Below are 19,203 nucleotides of genomic sequence, written 5' to 3'. Positions count from 1 at the left end.
CAGGCCACTCCTCATGGATATCGAGGAGGTCTGGAAAGCATAAGTAGGCAGATAGGGATATTGAAAGCACAGGCAGGATTCAATTCAAAAAACAAGTAGGTTAAAAACTCAATTGTAAGTGGTGATCCTAATACAAGACAGCTTCTCAGATTTATTTTGGGGATGTCCTGAGACTTTTGGTGTTCTTCTGGTATTGGTGCATCTGTAAATCGACACTTTTATACCTATATTTGTTAAGTCAAAGGTCTGCAGAGAGAGGTAAGAATGTAAGAAGGGGGGAAACCATGGGCTTACCTCTCCAGACTGATGAACTTCAGTGTAAATTGTGGTGGAGTCATTATTTTTCAAACGTGTTAGGGTTCCTCTTTCCTGTAAAACAATCATTCCCATTTGGTTCACACAGAGACATGGACTCTTGTGTACATACATTCCCAGGAAAGGCAGTGTGACAAAAGAGGAATGATGTCAAGGTTCTTCAGGAGGAAGGCTAGGGAGTGATTGGCAAGAGGAGCTGGACACCAAGCACCAGCTCTTCTATCTGTGAAGGATTAGTCACCTTTCCTGAGCCCCAAACAGAAGCACAACACTCCAGTCAACTGGTGGGCTCAAGAACCAGAGAAAGACAGAAGGGTGACGTTGTTGGCAGGTGGTGTGAAGGGAAGAAAACAATCTTGTCCCATGTCCAACTCTACTCTCCTTCTTCCATTTTGAAGAACTAATCCACACACCAGTTGGTTATTGTATGACAACTTTTGTCTCAGATCTTTGCTACCTATAACTGGAGGTATTGCCTGTGATTCTAATTGCCTGGTCATCAGGTTATTGGGGTCTCCTCAAGCATGGGGAACTGGTGGAGTAGGAATACTTTAAGAATGACTCTCCTTACAATAAAAGTCCAGCAATAACAGAAGTCCCCCCCCATGCCCATAGTTTTTGGCATTTTAAAAAATGAATTAGGGAATATTTAGGGTATCCTCAAACCTCTGAAACTCGCCAGAGTATCATGTTTTGCTTTAAAACAAGTAAATGTGCTGGAGATTAGTCCCTTGGTTTCCTGACAATGGTTCATCTGGTCTTCAAGAGGACATTGGAAAGGCAATTGAAATATATGAAGTGAGAGTACCTTTTCTTATGTGCTATCTTCAAGGAGCCTACCTTGCAAATACCTGCGAGGGACCTGGGGAGGGGTTGATTTGCTGGTGGAATCCAAGATTTCTAGCCAGATGAGTGCTTCTGGCAGTTGAGGAATGCTGGGCTCTCGTGACTTGTTTTTCTGAAGACATGGAAACTAACCTCCCAGGATGTGTACTGTTCTTTAGAAATGTACCACCTGCAGGTGCTTTATTTTGGGGTTGTTGGGGGAATTACTGATGCACGATGAGGAGTTCCAGATGACTGACCAAGACCATCCTGTTATGTTGCTAGAGGGGAGGGGATGAGTTGAGCGTTACTCAAGACTTTAGGGTCCTCTACTACAGAAGAATTGCAAATTTTTAGCCTTCTTTCCCTCTGAGAGACTCTTTTTTTTTTCTTTTGTCTTTTTTTTAAGGGTCAAACCCAAGGAATATGGAAGTTCCCAGGCCAGGCGTCGAATCTGAACTGCAGCTGCTGGCCTACACCACAGCCACAGCAATGCAGGATCTGAGCCATGTCTGTGACTTACACCATAGCTCATGGCAACACTGGGTCCTTAACCCACTGAGCAAGGCCAGGGATCAAACCTGCATCCTCATGGATCCTAGTCGGGTTTGTTAGCTGCTGAGCCATGACGGGAACTCCCTTGAGAGACTCTTCTGAGCTTCCCTATTTCCCCTATATCCAGGATGAGAAGCCCCCCTGCTGGGAGCTCTCAAACTTAATTGAACTCTGATCCACCCAGCAACTATTTACTGAGCATCACACTAAGACTTTGAGGAAGAGGGAGGGAGATATAATTTTCCCTTATTAAGCTGAAGGGACAAGACTTACTGATGCATTAAGTAGGTAGATTAAGTGATGTAAGGCAGAGCATGAGTAAACATTCCACAGGGGTGAGAACAGTGGGGTCCAGAAAGATCTCACACACAACTCTGTAGCTCTTGTCGCTGTCTTCAAGTTTGCTGTTGTGAACATCATTTGGACTTAGATGATTGTGGTGACAAGTTCATGAATAATGACTGTAAAAATGATGACCATGATGGAGTAGAAACCTAAAAGTACTCACCTGATTTGCATGGGTGACCTGAGCATAGACAGTGTTCCCGGGAGAGAAGGAAGCATAGTCTAAGTTCCTCACGGTCTCTGCTGTTAACACAGGAAGGCACATTCAGTGGTTGAAGGACTCTGGTCTACTCTCCCAGGGCCCTGTCTACTCCAGGCCACTCTCTGACCCCAAATAGGCAGTTGTTCAAGGCATTGCCCTTCCTTAGGGTTCATTTAGGTATTTATTTGCTTTTTAGGGCCGCACCCATGGCATAGGGAAATTCCCAGGCTAGGGGTCAAATCAGAGCTTTAGCCGTTGGCCTAATGCCACAGCCACAGCAATGTGGGACCTGAGCCACATCTGTGACCTACACCACAGCACACAGCAACTCCAGATCCTTAACCTACTGGGCGAGGCCAGGGATTGAACCCATGTCCTCATGGATACTAGTTAGATTAATTTCCACTGTGCCGCAATAGGAACTCCAGGGGTTCATTTATTTTTGACAGTATTTGGAATTCCAGGTTGAACCAGAATCCTCTCAGCCATGTGATCTATTTCTGACCTCATCTCTTGGGGGGCACATGGTCTTGAGCTACCCTAAGGCTTTAGGCTTCCTCTGGATTCATAGGAAGGGAAGATTCTGGGGCCAAATAGCACTGCCTACACAAGAGCTAGGGAAACTTGCTCTAGCATAGTGGAGCCAGAGAAAACTATTAAAGTTTTCATAGCTTTCGTAGCTTCTTAGGTTGATTATATTAGAGATGAGGAAAAGGAGGCTCAGAAAATTTTACTGATTTGGTGCAGTCACGCAGGAAGCGATGGGACAGGAATTTGAATGCATGCCTTCTGACTCCAAGCCTTATGCCCTGTACCTGAAGTCACCTATCTCTCACTCATGAATTGAGACTGATCCCAATGTGAGTCCAGAGCCCATGTTCCTGTCTCTATATCATACTTTCTCTTTTGATGATATCTACTCAATGCCCAGACCCTGGCTGAATAGAGGGATGGAGTCAGGCTGTTTGTCTTTGGACCTTTGATGCTTCTAATCCTGTCTTTCGGCTGCTGGTAATGGACAGGCCATGAGCCCTGTCACTGGCATGTAGTCTCTCCATCAGCAGAGTGGGGAATGACCCTAATCCCACTCTAAGAAATTGCATGAGTGACCACTTTGCATTCTTGCAAGGGACCCTGTAGGTCTCACAGGGGACAAACTTGCACAGTAATGGGTCAGCTCCCCTTGTATCTTCTGGTCCATCTGAGTCATGACGTTCAGACTCCCTCCTCTTTCATTATCTAACCCTCTGACCAGCCCCCGTTCTTTTCCATTTGGGCCTTCCCATCTGTTTTATGATTGGGAGTTCAGAGGCTGGAAGCTCACCACCAGCTCCTTGGGTTTGCTGAGCAGGGAAATGAAGGACATCTGAAAAATAAAATCAGGGAAATTGAAATTGTGAATGTTGTGAGATAAGCCTTCTACCCCCTATCCCCAAATAGATGTCACTCTAGAGGATGTCATGAAAGGGGACCGCAAAGGGAAGGGCAGGCAGGCCCGGAGGTTGGGTCCTGAATTTAAGAGTAGGATGCCTTCCTTAGGAGATTATCATGTGTGTATTCACAACCCAGGTGTTGTCCCAGGGAACTAGCTGAGCCAGGGTTTGCATACACCTTCCCTTTATCTGTCTTCCACAAGACAGATTTATTTTTGTCTTTTTTTGGGGCCACGCCTGCCGCATATGGAAGTTCCCAGGCTAGGGGGTGAATTGGAGCTGCAGCCGCGGCCTACGCCACAGCCACAGCAACGTGGAATCCGAGCTGCGTCTGCGACCTACACCAAAGCTCACGGCAACACTGGATTCTTAATCCACTGAGAGAGGTCAGGGATCAAACCTGAATCCTCATGGATCCTAGTCAGGTTCGTTACCGCTGAGTCATGTTGGGAACTCCCAGACAGCATCTTATGGAGGCCCCAGACTCTACGTCTCTGGAATCTTGGAGAAGAAACAAGTAGGAAGAAAGGAAACCTGCGAATTTTTTCCTCCGAACACACAAGCAGGCAAAGATGACTATACATATCAAAGGAACCACCATTATAAACCATCTGGTGTCCAGGAGTACATTTTTTGCATTAATAACACCTGAAAAGAAAAAAAAAAGAAGTTGTACTTGAGACACATCGAGTGAGGCCAAGTGTTTTCCTTAGAGCCTTGACTGCGCTAAGTCTTCTAGGCCACCTTTGGGGGCTGAGTGGGTTCATCAATACCTGGAGGGCCTGGGGGTCTGGGCAGGCTTTCTGAGAGAGGGAGTCCCATGTGCCAGACAGGGCAGAGAGAAGCCTGGTAGAGCTGGGGGTGGGGTGGGGTGGAGGAAGCAATCTTGCTTTCCCAAGGACTTGGCTCTGGGGCTCTGAGTGGGCTGGAAAAAGGGTTGGTGGAGAGGGAGGGAAGGACGAACCTCTGGGTGGGGAGTGGGAGGCACAGAGCTCCCGAGGGTGTCTGTCCTCTCCCAGCATCCCTTGGCTGCCTCCCTTTGGGCAGCTATTTTGGGAATCTTGGAGAGCGCAAGGGATACAGCACCCACAGCTGTTCAAGATGCTGTGAGAGACCTGAGACAGACGGTTACCTTTGCAGAGGCTCTGGACAGAGACAGAGGAGGAGGCATTGCTGACAGGATTCTCAGCTATGCACATGTAGGTCTCGTCTCTGAAATTCTTGGGGTCCCAGGAGACGGTGAGGTTTGCTTCACTTGGAAGCATGCTTCCTGAGACCTGCCAGCTGAATGAGACGTTATCATTTGGATCCTCCACGGAGCAGGTCAGGTGGATCACACAGGTCTCATTCCTAGACCTTTCAGTGAGAGTGACAACCTGAAGGTTCCCCAGCCGTCCTGTGTGCAGAGAAGGGGCAGATTTAGGACAGATGGCCTGGCTCAGCCCTCTGCGAATAGTATCCCTCACCTCATTGTTTCTGTATTCCCCCTCACACTGCTCTGTGCTCTATAAATAAGCCTGTGTGTACTGCCTAATGGGTGGGACTGAGGTCAGGGGTGACCAAATGATGAGGGACATCAGTATGAGACAGAGTAGCCAGTGGGAGAAGTGGGAAGGGAAAGACTGGAGTTGACACCAACTAGTTGGGTGATTTGGGGCTGATCATTTAAAAATTTTGAACTCCAGGAGTTCCCGTCGTGGCGCAGTGGTTAACGAATCCGACTAGGAACCATGAGGTTGCGGGTTCAGTCCCTGCCCTTGCTCAGTGGGTTAACGATCCAGCGTTGCCGTGAGCTGTGGTGTAGGTTGCAGACGCGGCTCGGATCCTGCGTTGCTGTGGCTCTGGCATAGGCCGGTGGCTATGGCTCCGATTCGACCCCTAGCCTGGGAAACCTCCACATGCCTCAGGGGCGGCCCAAGAAATAGCAAAAAGACAAAAAAAAAAATCTGAACTCCAGTTTATTCTCAGGGTCCTTTCTAGCCCTAGTTCACTGCCTATTGTGTAAAGAACATTTGGAGACCAAGCTAAGGGCCAGCCCTACCTTAGCCTGGTCAGAAACCAGAAGCCCAGGCACAAGAGCCCTGTTTCTTCCATCATCGGAATTCATAGCTGGGGTAGAAGACAGAAGCTTAACTTCCTTGGGGAACTCTATTTCCCACACATCTATGGAAATTTTGGTTCTCAAATGATGACAAGGAGACCTTAATGCAGAGTGTCAGCAAGTCAGGAAAAGAAATATTGAGAACTAAAGAATTAGTAAAGAAGAAGTGAAGAAATTGAGAAAGCAAGCAAGCAATTCTGTGGAACAGAGAAATGCAATATATTTGAGCATTTTAGAGTACATATGAAGCAGAAATTTCTGAAAGCAGAGACCAGAAAGTATTACCTTGTAAAGTGTCAGCAGCTCTGAATCAATGGGGACGTAGAAACAGTACAGAAAAGACTACTGACCTAGAATTAGCCTGAGGGTTGAAATTAAGCTGACCCAATAGAGAACAGAATGACTCCAACCATCTGATTAGAAGGGACTGACTAATGCTATAAGCTTAGCTGAGTAGAGGTGGTGCTAGAAAATAATTTTTATGTAATGGCAAGAGCATTGGATTTGGAGTTAGGAAGACCTGGGTTAGAATTGTGGCTTTGTCATTTATTGGCTACACAACTATGCACAAATTGTAATCTCTCTGTGCCTCAACTTCTTCATTTGTAAAACTGGGCGATAATATCTCCTTCTGGGGTAAGTATAAGGGTTAAATGAGATAGCGCATAGCATGGCAATGGCAAATATTTGGCATGAATATTACATCTTCTTCAGCCAATGTTCATTGCTGATCTCAAAAATTTATCTTGATACTTTTCTCCACTTGATGAATATATAATTACCTACTTGACATTTCCATTTGGATATGTATATCTTCCATGTGTATCTTCAACTCAACGTGTTCACAAGGACTCCTGTTTTCCTCTCCAAGACCTTTTCAATCTGCAGCTTCTGAATTCCATCTTAGTTGACAACTGCATAGTTGCCCCAGCCAAAAGCCCTGGAGGCACTCCTGACTCATCTTTTCATCTCATATTCCCACATCAGGAAATCTTACTGGCTTTACCTCCAAAATATATCCAGAATTCAACCACTTCTCACCACCTCCACTGCTGTCCTATGGTATAAACCAGCATTATCTCTTGCTTGGATTATTGCAAAGGCTTCCTAATTGGTCCATGGCTTCCAGTCTTTTTTTTTTTTTTTTTTTTTTTGCTTTTTAGGGTTACGTTTGTGGCATATGGAAGTTCCCAGGCTAGGGATTGAATCAGAGCTGCAGCTGCTGGCCTATGCCACAGCTATAGCAATGCGAGAACCGAGATGCATCCGCAACCTACACCACAGCTCACAGCAGTGCTGGATCTTTAACTTACTGAATGAGGCCAGGGATTGAACCTGAATCCACATGGATACTAGTTGGGCTCATTACTGCTGAGCCACAAGGGAACTTGGCAGTGACTTCCACTGTCCCTTGAGGCCTGTTGTCAATAGAACAACCAAAGGTATCATTTAAACAAGTAAGTCAAATTGTATTACTTCTCTGCAAAACCCTCCAGTCACCAGGGGCATAAGCCAAAGTCCTGGTGATGGCTCTCAGGGCCTTATGTGACATGGCCCCTTGCTTCCTGACTGATCTCATTTCCTGTCAACTGTCCTCCTCACTCTGCTCCTTAATAATTAATCTCCTTGATGTTCCTTGAGGCTGCCAGATGCACGGGAGTGCCTGTGCTGGATGGTTTTTCATCCAGATGTCTGCATGGCTCACTTTTACCTCTAACAGGTAAAAGAGTCTTGGCTCATATGTCATCTTCTCAATGAAGCCTATTATGACCATTCCATTTAAAATGGACCTCTGCTCTCTGGCACTCCTGATGCTCCATATTCCTTATGCTGGTCTTTTTTTTTTTTTTTTTTTTTCTTTTAATAGGGCCACAGTTGTGGTATATGAAAGTTCCCAGGCTAGGGGTCGAATTTGGAGGTACAGCTGCTGCTTATGCCTATGCCACAGCAACACCAGATCTGAGCCACATCTGCGACCTACACCACAGCTCACAGCAATGCTGGATCCTTAACCCACAGAGTGAGGGCAGGGATCAAACCTGCATCCTCGCAGATACTAGTTGGGTTTGTTTCCACTGAGCCGCAAAGGGAACTTCCCCCTATGCTGATCTGTTACTCTTTTCTTCATAGCACTAATGGCTTACGTACTGTGTCATTTGTTTATATATTATGTCTATTGTTTATTATTATCCCCATTTTCTCCACCCAGAATGTCAGCTCCATGAGGGCAAGGATCTTTGCTCACTGATGTATTTCAGTGCCTAAAACAGTGTCTTGTACATTGTCTGTGGTTAACAAATATTGTTGACTCAGTGAATAAACTTAACATGACTCTAACTTCTTTCTTAACACTGAACCCTAAGCAGTTACACCCAATTAATTGATATTGGCCTAAAAGATCAAATTGTTGCCATCCTTTGCCTGGTCAATTTGTTAAAAAATCTATATAATTTATATCTAAAAATTTCTTTGCAATATTGTAAAATATGTTGGTGTAGCTTACACATCTCTTTGTGTATGTGTCTTTGAAGGAGTGGTACCCTAAAAGGCCATGAGAAGGCATTGGCAATGAACCTCAGGAGTGTGGTTGTTGCAGAAGAAGTCGTGCTTGGTCTTCTAAATAGCGGCAGAAGAAAGTTGTCTCAAGTGTGATGGATCCTGGTACAGGGTCTAGGAGTCACAAGACTTAGGTTCTAATCTCAGCTCTGTCACTAACTTCTGTGCAATACCATTGAACTATTTTCCTGCTAGACCTCGAACTAGCTCCAAATGCCATGCTTTTTACCACTAGGCTATAGTGTACACCTGCAGTCATATAGGATTGAAATGTATTGTTTTTTTAGTCCATACATAATTAAACCCCAAGCTTTGACTCACTGAAGATCCTCAGATAATAACTGTAAAACACTACGGAGGTTGTGGTTATCTGGGCGGTGTAAGATCCTGTGTCTGCCGTTGTCAGGTTGCTGAGTTGCAGAGAGTAGGACTTGGTGACGTTCAATCGATTGCTCTGTTTTGGATCAGTTACGTGTATTAGTGGACTTTGTGCCTTATTTGGCCGTATGAAGATGATAGATTTTCCATCGTGAAGCCAGGTGATGGACATGATCTTCTCTTCTTCAGGGAACTTCAGGGGTAGAGTTACTGACTCCCCCAGGGTCCCGTTCACAATCAGTGGGGTTGAGCTGGTTTGTGAAACTGTATTCCCTGCAAGCACAGAAAGGAAACTCCTATAACTTTCCCTGCCCATCTCCTGCCCACCCCCAACCCTTTCTCCTTATTCTGCCAATCCGTCGGAGCTCTCTGATACAGAAGTCCAGGGATATGAGGAAGAGGGAAAGAGTTAGGAGAAGTGTTGAAATGGACATGTTGAAATGGACAATCACAGAGTCTGACAAATGTCTACCACTCTTGGTTATTGGGTAGTTGGTCCAGATGATCCTGGCCGATCTACCCTCCCACATTGGTTGGTCACTCCTAGGTCATGGCCACACTGTCCAACCCCAGTTTCTGAGTTATGAGTGCGTGAGATGGAGAAGAACAACCACATCAACTCCCTGGCACGGACTCCAAGGCCCACAAGTCTTTGCTGATGAAATATAATTAAAGCTCGACATTTTCTAAATACCTACTGTGTTCAGCATAGTAGGGTTGCAGGATTAGAGGATGAATAGTAGGAATTTACTGTTCTTCTTATATGTTATTTCATTTGATGTTGACAATTCTGTGAAGCAGGTATGATGAATATTATTGTCTATTTATAGACAAGGAACTGAGGCACAGAGAAGTTAACTAATTTCCCCAGGGTTACACAGCTAAAGAATAACAGGATTCAAACCCAACTACTTTGATGCTAACTAATTTGTGCTCTTTTCATGATACAAGAAGATATCTCTTCTGTTCCAAAAGATAATAGTCTAGTAACTGAGGGGATAAAAAACTGATAAATATAAATGTAATAACATATAATGGCTGTACTCTCATGAGCAGATCACAGAGCTGTTAATGTATGAGCAAAAAAAAAGTGAAATAATCACAATTCTTCTTCTTTTTTTTTTTTTCATTGCCACCCAGAGGCATATGGAGTTCCCTAGCCAGGGATGAGATCCGAGTCGCAGTTGCAACCTGTGCTGCAGCTGCAGCTGCAGCAACACTGGATCCTCAACCAAGTGTGCTGGGCAGGGATCGAATCTGCATCCCATCGATGCAGAGATGCCACTGATCCCATTGTGCCACAGTGGGAACTCCACAATCATTCTTAAAGAAGATACTTCCTTAGCATCATTTGCCAGATTCCTAGCATTTATTACAGTATTTTGTGGTGCTCTGTTTACTAGTTTGTCCAGCTGACCATGCCTTAATTATCTTTATATCTCAGCACTGTTCCTGACACCAAGTAGGATCTAGAAATGTTTGAGTGAATCAGTGTATAAGTAACCATTACCACAACTTCAACCTTCTCATGATCTTCTAGTTCAAAGGAGGGGATCTGAGCAGAGGAGGAACTGTCTCTTGGGATCTTGACACCCATCTCCTGGGTGAGTTCACACTTCCTCTCTTTCTCAGATGGTCATAAGCATGCTCATCACATGAGCAGGGCCGTCAATGCCCCCTCTTACTACACCTTTCCCATCAGCATTTTAACATGCTATTAATTGTCATTTTGCTCCTTTGTCCCTCTTGGAGTCACATGGGTGAGTATCACAAGCAAAATCTTGAGTTGAAAAAAACCCCAAATACAAATAGAATACAATGGTGAGTTTCCATTTATTGAAAGCTAAAAACCAGGCAAAACAAATCTATTTACTTATTTTATTTTTTCTTCTTCTTGGGGCTACACCTGCGGCATATGGAAATTCCCAGGCTAGGAGTTGAATCAGAGCTTCAGCTGCAAACTATGCCACAGCTTGCAATGCCAGACCCTTAACCCACTGAGTGAGGCCAGGAATTGAACCTGCATCATCACAGAGATAAAGCTGGGTCTTTAACTTGCTGAGCCGCAATGGGAACTCCAAAACAAATTATTATTATTATTATTATTTTGGTCTTTTTAGCGCTGCACCCATGGCATATGGAAGTTCCCAGGCTAGGGGTCAGAATCAGAGCTGCAGCTGCCAGCCTACACCACAGCCACAGGAATTCAGGGCCCAAGCTGCGTCTGCGACCTATACCACAGTTCACTCCACTGCTGGATCCTTAATCCGCTGAGCGAGGCCGGGGATAGAATCCGTGTCCTCCAACTAGTGTTGGATTCATTACTGCTGAGCCACAATGGGAACTCCAACAAATCTATTCTTTTAAAAGTTGGGATAGAGTTACCTTTGAGAAGGAGGGAGGGATGGGAGAAGGAGGGAGGGATGGGGGTAGGAGGGAGCATAAACAGGTATTCTGGGCTGCTGATAATGTGCCATTTCTTAACATGTGTTCATTCTTTGACCTGACACTTAGGATTTGTACAGTTTTCTCTTTGCATGTTATATTTGTCAGACTAAATGGGGATAAAACAATAACAAAAAACAAAACAACATAATTATAATGGCCTATAAGGACCAAAAGGTCATTTTTCTCTCTTTGACTTAACATCCTATAACTCCCCCCGTTGTTCACTTTGCTCACACCCTCCTGGCCTGGCTATTCCTGGAACAGGTCAGGGTTGTACACTTGTAATTCCTTCTGCCTGGATTGCTCTTCCCCCAGGTGTCTGAGTGGCTCACTTTTTTGTCTCTGTAAGGTCTGCAGCATAAATATTTCCTCTTAGAGAGCTGCTTCGGGACCCAGATGATGTGGTGTGACCCAGAAAGTACAAAAAGGCCCTTTTCTCTACTCTGCCTGGAACCAGCACTGATGCTTTGGGAATGTCCTGGGTCAGCATCCTTGGCTTGAATACTGTTGTTCTCTGCAGGGCATTGAGGTCTCCTCTAAGTAGTTCCACTGACAGCAGATTTGCACAACTAGAACCAAAAGAGGAGATTAAGAATTGGGAGGACACCCAAATGACTGCAACAGAAGGCTGATATGGGGGCCTAGGAGAAGTATCCTTTCTAAGTCAGTGAGGACCACCTGGAGCATGGGGGTGGTGCTGCAGTCCTGCCTGTGCTCTGGTGAAGATGTTGACTCAGCAGAAATTTGGAGTGTGTTTGTTTGCATGGCTCAGTCACTCTGAAAACATGAGTAATACATTAATTAGTGCTTTATGCCCCCATAACCTGGCCCAGGGAACTCAGGGAATACTAAGTAGGCTGAGATTAGAATGTAAAATTGCCTTTTTTTTTTTTTGGCTTTTTAGGGATGCACCCATGGCATATGGAGATTGCCAGGCTAGGGTTTGAATTGGAGCTGTAGCTGCCGGCCTACGCCACAGCCACAGCCACACAGGATCTGAGCTGGGTCTGTGACCTACACCACGGCTCACGGCAACACGGGATCCTTAACCCACTGAGCAAGGCCAGGGATCGAACCTGCGTCCTCATGGATGCTAGTCAGATTTGTTAACTACTGAGCCATGATGGGAACTCCAGAATGTAGATTGTCTTGAATGATTACCTGAACCATTTTTTTTTGGGAAGGTATTAAGAAACATGGAATATTTTTGAGAAATGGGAAGGAATAAAGATAGCGGGTGAGACTGAACTGATCATGAAAAGGAGGGAAATGTCAGAGAAACTTTGGGATATCTAACCTAGGGGACTGGCTTAGACTTTTCTATAGGGAAGAGGGATATAGTGGCTGCTTCAGCTCAGCATGAAACGAGTTCAGAAGAAGGGTAGGGCCTGATTTCTCAAGAGATTTAGTAGAGAGAGGAAGAGATACATAGGGTAAGATCTTGAGTAGGAGGAGTGAAAATGAAACTACAGCATACCAAAACTTACAGGATGCAGTCGACACTGTGCTTATAGGGGAAATTGGTTCTTTGAAAAGATCAGAAAGATTGACATACGGTTAACTAAATTAATTAAGAAAAATAGAGAAGACTCAAATTTTAAAAATGAGAAAGAGTAGACATTACTGCAGATCTTATAGAAATAAAAATCAGTCGTAAGAAAATACTGTGAATAACTGTATAACAACAAATTAGATAACCTAGATGAAAAAGACAAATTCCTAGAAATGGGTTACTAAGACTGACTTATGAAGAAATAAAAAATCTAAGAGGATCTATGACAAGTAAAGAGATTGTATCACTAATGAAAAACCTGACAAAGAAAAGCCCAGTACCTGATGACTTCACTGGTGAATTCTACCAAATAGTTAAAGAATAATTAACATCAATACTTCTCAAATTCCTCCCAAAAAGTAGGAGAGGAGAAAACATTTTCTCTCTTTTAAAAATTTTTTTTTTTTGTAAAAAATTTTTAAAAAAATTTTTTTTAGGACCCCACCTGCGGCATATGGAAGTTCCCAGGCTAGGGGTCAAATTGGAGCCACAGCTGCTGGCCTACACCACAGCTCAAGGCAACACTGGATCCTTGACCCACTGAATGAGGCCAGGGACTGAACCGGGGTCCATGGATAACAGTCAGATTCATTACCACTGAGCCGCAGTGGGAACTCCAGAAAACACTTGCTAATTCATCTGATGAAGCCGGTATTACCCTGATAACACAGCCAAAGATATCATACACACACATACACATACATCGCCCCCCCAACTATGGACCACTATCTCTATGAATATTGATGAAAAAATCCTCAGCAAAACAGTAATAAAATGAATCCAGCAACATATTAAAAAGATTATACACCATGGATAATTGGAATTTATTTTAGGAATGGAAGAGTGACTCAACATATGAAAATTAATTAATGCAATACGTTAGTAGAATTAAGGAAAAAAAGATACACGATCATCTCAGTTGACAAAGAAAAAAAGCATTTAACAAAATCCAACAGGCTTCTACACTTAAGAATCTAGGAATAGAAGGGAAATCCTCAGTTTGATAAAAATCATCTGAAAAATCCACAACTAACATTCTACTCAAGAATGAATGGCTGAGGAGTTCCTGTTGTGGCTCAGTGATTAACGAATCCGACTAGGAACCATGACATTGTGGGTTCGATCCCTGGCTTCGCTCAGTGGGTTTAGGATCTGGCCTTGCGGTGAGCTATGATGTAGGTCACAGATGCGGCTTGGATCCCGCATTGCTGTGGCTCCGGTGTAGGCCAGCAGCTACAGCTCTGATTAGACCCCTAGCCTGGGAACCTCCATATGCCTCGGGAGCAGCCCTAGAAAAGGCAAAAAGACCAAGAAAAAAAAGAATGGCTGAAAGTTCCTGCGCTGCCTCCTGATGCAAGGGCCTGAGGAGAAAGGAGTCAGTTCACGCTCGCAGTGCACGCGTGTGCGCTCCATGATCGGAAAGAGAAAGATTTGTGGGTTAATCATTAGCCTCCTTACTACTCCTTAGTTTGCATCTGTCTAGTTTGTTTTGTAAGGAAGTCAGCTCCTTTGTTCCCATTTGAACCACTTTGCCTCTGGAACTTGAGTTCTATCCACGAGGAAGGAATTTGTGTGCTGATTCATCTTATGGTCAGTTTGAGGGATGCATCTGCATATATATATATATATATATATATATATATATATATCCAAACGTTGAATATAGATTAGCTAAGGTGGGAAAAAAAATTATAGGTTGGAAAAAGTTCTTTTATGTTGGAATGCTTAAATATTGCTATGTTAAGTATTCTTTTTATTAGTGCTTAGTTTATGGGCAAATATAGGTAATTTTTGTGTACTTTGAGATAACTAAAATTCCCCAAATGGATAAATGTCAGAAAAGATCGTTTTCAGTAAACTGGGAAAATACAAAAATACAGTTAAGATATAAGTAAAAGAAAAAAAAAAAAGAATGAATGGCTGAAAGCCTTTCACCTAAGGCCAGGAACAAGATAACCATGCCATCACTTCTATTTAACAATATACTGTAAGTTTTAGTTACAGCAATTAGTCAAGAAAAAGAATAAAAGTTATCTTAATTGAAAAGGAAGTGAAACTATTCATATTCACAGATGACATGATTCATAAGTAGAAAATCATAAAGAATCCACATAAAAGTCATCAGAGCTAACAAATTAAGCAATGTTATGGAATAGAAGATCGATTTACGAAAATTTTGATTTACAAAAATACAACATTGCTGCATTTTCACTAGCAATGAACAATCTGAAAAGGAAACTAAGAAAGCAATTCCATATACAATAGTGTCCAAAAAATTAAATATCTACAAATAATTTAACCAAAGAGATTCAAGTCTTATACACTGAAAACAATGAAACATTTCCACAAGAAATTAAAAAATATCTAAATAAATGGAAAGACATTTTATGTTCATAGATTGTAAGACTCAGTTTTAAGGTAAACTATTTGGCAATACTACTCAAAGCAAGTTATAGATTCTATTCAATCTTTATCAAAATTCCAATGACTTTCACGACTTATTTACACAAATAAAAAAGCCAATCCTCAAGTTCATTTGAATTTGTAAGGGACTCACAACTAGCCAAAACAATATTGAAAAAGAAAAACAAAATTGGGAGTTCCCTTTGGGGCTCAGTGATAATGAACCCAACTGGTATTCATGAGGATGCAGTTTCACCCCTGGCCTCGCTTAGTGGGTTAAGGATCCAGTGTTGCCATGAGCTGTGGCGTAGGCCAGCAGCTGCAGCTGTAATTCAACCCATAGCCTGGGAACTTCCATATGCTGCACATGCAGCCCTAAAAAGCAAAAAAAAAAAAAAAAAAGAAAAGAAAACCAAATTGGAGAATTCGCATGTCCCAATTTTGAAATTTAGACAGCTGCAGTAATCACATTAGTGCATTATTGGCATCAAGATAGGCATATAGATGTCTATATGGAATTGAGTTGAGAGTCCATCATACATTTATGACAATTAATTTTTTTTTTTTAGCTGTTTCTTGGGTCGCTCCCGCGGCATATGGAGGTTCCCAGGCCAGGGGTCCAATCGGAGCTGCAGCCACTGGCCTACACCTGAGCCACAGTAACGCGGGATCCGAGCCGCCTCTGCGACCTACACCACAGCTCATGGCAACTCCAGATCCTTAACTCACTGAGCAAGGGCAGGGATCGAACCCGCGACCTCATGGTTCCTAGTCGGATTCGTTAACCACTGCGCCACGACGGGAACTCCCTGACAATTAATTTTTGAAAAGCGTGCCAAGATCATTCCATGGGGAAAGAATGACTCCTTCAACAAATGGTGATGGGACAACACAATGTCTGTAAGCAAAAGAATGAATCTGAACACCTATCTCACACCTATGCAAAAATTATTTCGAAAACTTTAATAGCTTAGTTATAAAAGCAAAAAAATATAAAATTTTTATAAGGAAACAGAGGTAAATCTTTATCAGATTGGATTTGGGAATGGATTTTTAGATATGACACCAAAAGCAGGAGACGTAGAAAAAAAATAGATAAATTGAACTTCACCAGAATTAAAAACTTTTGTGCATCAAAGGACATTATCACCATAATAAAAAGAAAACACAGAATAGGAGAAAATATTCATAAATTGTTTATCTGATAAGGATCTATGATTCAAAGTAAAGAGCTCTTACATCTCAAAACCAAAAGACAAATATTCCAACAAAGAGGGGCAAAGGAATTGAAAAGATATTTCTCCAAAGAAAACATACGAGTGGCCAATAAACACATGAAATATCATTAGCCCATATGCTCAATATCATTAGTTGTTAGGGAAATGCAAATCAGAATCACAACCATCTACTAGAGTGGCAATTAATATAATAAAAAAAATAAATAAACATTGGTAAAGATGTGGAGAATTAGAATTCTTATACATTGCTGGTTGGAATATAAACTGGTGTAGCCACTGTAGGAAACTGTTTAGTGATTCCTCAAAAAATTAAGTGTTACCATATGATGTAGCAGTTTCATTCTTGGGTGTATACCTAGAAGAATTGAAAATAGGTACACCAATACATACTTGTACAGAAGGTTCATAGAGGTACTATTCTCAAGAGTCGAGGTGGAAACAACATAAATGCCCATGAATAAATGAGTGGATAAATAAAATATGGTATATACCCATGGTCGAATATTATTCAGCAATAAAAAGAATGAAGTATCGATACATGATACAGCATGAATGGACCTGGAAAACACTGTACTAAATTAAAGAAGTCAGACATAAAAAGTCACATATTGCATGATTTCATTCATACGAAATCTCCAGAATAGGTAAACCCATGGAGACAGAAAGCAGATTGGTGTTTACAAGTGGATAGAAAGAGAAGACATGAGAAGTGTTTGCTTAATGAGTACAGGTGGTGAAATTCTTTTGGGGGTAATGAAATGTTTTGGAGTAATAAAAGTGATGGTTGCCCAACTTTGTGAATTTACTAAATGTCACTGAATTGCACACTTTAAAATTACTTTTATGTTTTGTGAATTTCACCTTAATAAAAAAAGGCAAAAATTATCATTGTGTATGGTAACACAACTGAGGCTAGATCTGGAGTCAGAGACTGAAAACTGGAATGCATGGAAGGCTGGTGGTCCCGTGGGGACAGACTGCAGATTCTGAGAAGTGGAAAGACACAGCTGTCCTTGAGGGTAATGACAAAATGTAAAACACCTCTCTACCTGTGGCGAGCAACCATAAACATTTGAAGGTGTGGATGGTTGGTGAGAAGTAGATAACACGGCTCGGGGGAAGTGGAATTATTGGGTTGCAATCTCTTAGCAGAAAAGCCTGCAACTTTTTGACTAAAAACCTCAGAATCATTTGGTTGGCCCCCATGTATTGGCTGAACATATATTTCCTACCCCTGTTCTCCCTTGGGCATCAGAATACTTGCATCTGCGTCTCAAAGAGTTAGTTCTTATTTCTTCCTCCTTCCAAGTTGAATATGACTGTCTCATGTATGTGGTTCATGGAGCAACATTGGGGTTACATGGTAGCTTATTTTAAATGTAGATTCTTTTTTTTCTTTTTTGGTCTTTTTGCCATTTCTTGGGCCGCTCCTGCGGCATATGGAGGTTCCCAGGCCAGGGGTCCAATCGGAGCTGTAGCTGCCAGCCTACGCCAGAGCCACAGCAACGCAGGATCCGAGCCGCGTCTGCGACCTACACCACAGCTCACGGCAACGCCGGATCGTTAACCCACTGAGCAAGGGTAGGGATCGAACCCGCAACCTCATGGTTCCTAGTCGGATTCGTTAACCACTGTGCCACGACGGGAACTCCTAAATGCATATTCTTTGTCTCCATTCCAGAATCAGCATTATATCAAGATTCCCCAATAACATTTAATTCTAGAGATGGGTTCAGTTTTGCAAAGAGACGAAGACACGAGTCTCTGCTCCTAGACCAGGGAGAGGTTCTGGAATATATAGATGAATTTTTTTTTTTTTGTCTTTTTAGGGCTGCACCCACAGCATATGAATGTTCCCAGGTTAGGGCCAGCCCATGCCACAGCCACAGCAATACCAGGTTGCAAGCTGCATCTGCAACCTACGCTTGTGGCAACTCATAGCACTCAGTGGGATTCTTAACCCACTGAACAAGGCCAGGGATTGAACCCATGTCCTCCTGGATACTAGTTGGGTTAGTTACGGCTGAACCACAATGGGAACTCCTGCATATATAGCAACATATGTGTGTGTGTGTATATGTATATAAATATATATATATATATGTGTATATATATGTATATATATATGTATGTGTGTGTGTATATATATATATATATATATATATATATATATATATAAATCATTTCTTCCTCTTTCTGCATCTTATACATATTTCCCAAGTTTCTGTCCTCCTTCCATTATTCTCCTTAGCTTCACTTTCTATGCTGTGATTTCTAAGCCTCCAGCCCGGTTCTTCTTTTAGTCCTAGATTTCTGGCTGCTTTCAGGAAATCTTCTCATGGATATCACACTAACATCTTAAAATTGGTTGGTCCAAAATTAAAATCACCTTCCTCTTCATGGCTGCTCCCGCCTTCCTCCAACTTTGTAAACTTTTTTTTGCTACCCTGTCTGAAATCTCACTTGCCTTCCCCCCGAAATGTTTCATATCCTTTTCCCACTTGATTTATTCCCTTCTTATCATTTATCACTATCCAATATGTGATTTTACTTATTTATCTTGTTTATAGTTTGTCTCCTCTGCTAAAATGAGGGCAGGAATTTTTGCCTACTTTGTTCATGGCGTAGCCCCAGAAACCAGAACAGTGCCAGGCATCCAGTAGGTGCTCAAAGAATATTTATTGGATAATCTTTTTCTTTCTTTCTTTTTCTCTCCTTTCCTTCCTTTCTTTCTTCCTTTCTTTCTTCCTTTCTTCCTTTCTTTCTTTCTTTCTTTCTTTCTTTCTTTCTTTCTTTCTTTCTCCTTCCTTCCTTCCTTTCTTTTTCTTTCTTTCTTTCTTTCTTTCTTTCTT

At 42.6% G+C, this 19,203-nt stretch overlaps 1 protein-coding gene across 9 annotated transcripts in view; it reads right to left on the bottom strand.

Moving 5' to 3' along the window:
* Positions 1–19,203, bottom strand: part of SLAMF6 (SLAM family member 6) — a 34,726-nt gene that overhangs the window by 1,130 nt on the left and 14,393 nt on the right. The window contains exons 2-9 of one of the 9 annotated variants that reach the window (XR_007135480.1): positions 8,654–8,983; positions 4,808–5,071; positions 4,110–4,323; positions 3,567–3,608; positions 2,204–2,283; positions 1,969–2,099; positions 1,156–1,421; positions 295–369 (exon numbers count right to left, since the gene is read on the bottom strand). Coding sequence is in view for 5 of the 9 variants with exons in the window: in XM_047784151.1 (XP_047640107.1) it covers positions 295–369; positions 1,969–2,099; positions 2,204–2,283; positions 3,567–3,608; positions 4,110–4,323; positions 4,808–5,071; positions 8,654–8,983 (1,136 nt within the window). In the remaining 4 variants the exon portion in view is untranslated. Of the gene's footprint in view, positions 1–294; positions 1,422–1,968; positions 2,100–2,203; positions 2,284–3,389; positions 3,609–4,109; positions 4,324–4,807; positions 5,072–8,653; positions 8,984–19,203 lie in introns of those variants that run through there. The other 8 variants (XR_007135479.1, XM_047784151.1, XM_047784158.1 and 5 more) reach the window with 8 other exon arrangements.

Source organism: Phacochoerus africanus, chromosome 6, assembly GCF_016906955.1.
Source record: "Phacochoerus africanus isolate WHEZ1 chromosome 6, ROS_Pafr_v1, whole genome shotgun sequence".
In the NCBI taxonomy this organism is placed as follows: Eukaryota; Metazoa; Chordata; class Mammalia; order Artiodactyla; family Suidae; genus Phacochoerus; species Phacochoerus africanus.
Note: the sequence above shows the minus strand (reverse complement) of the source record. Positions and strands in the feature narration are given on the sequence as shown.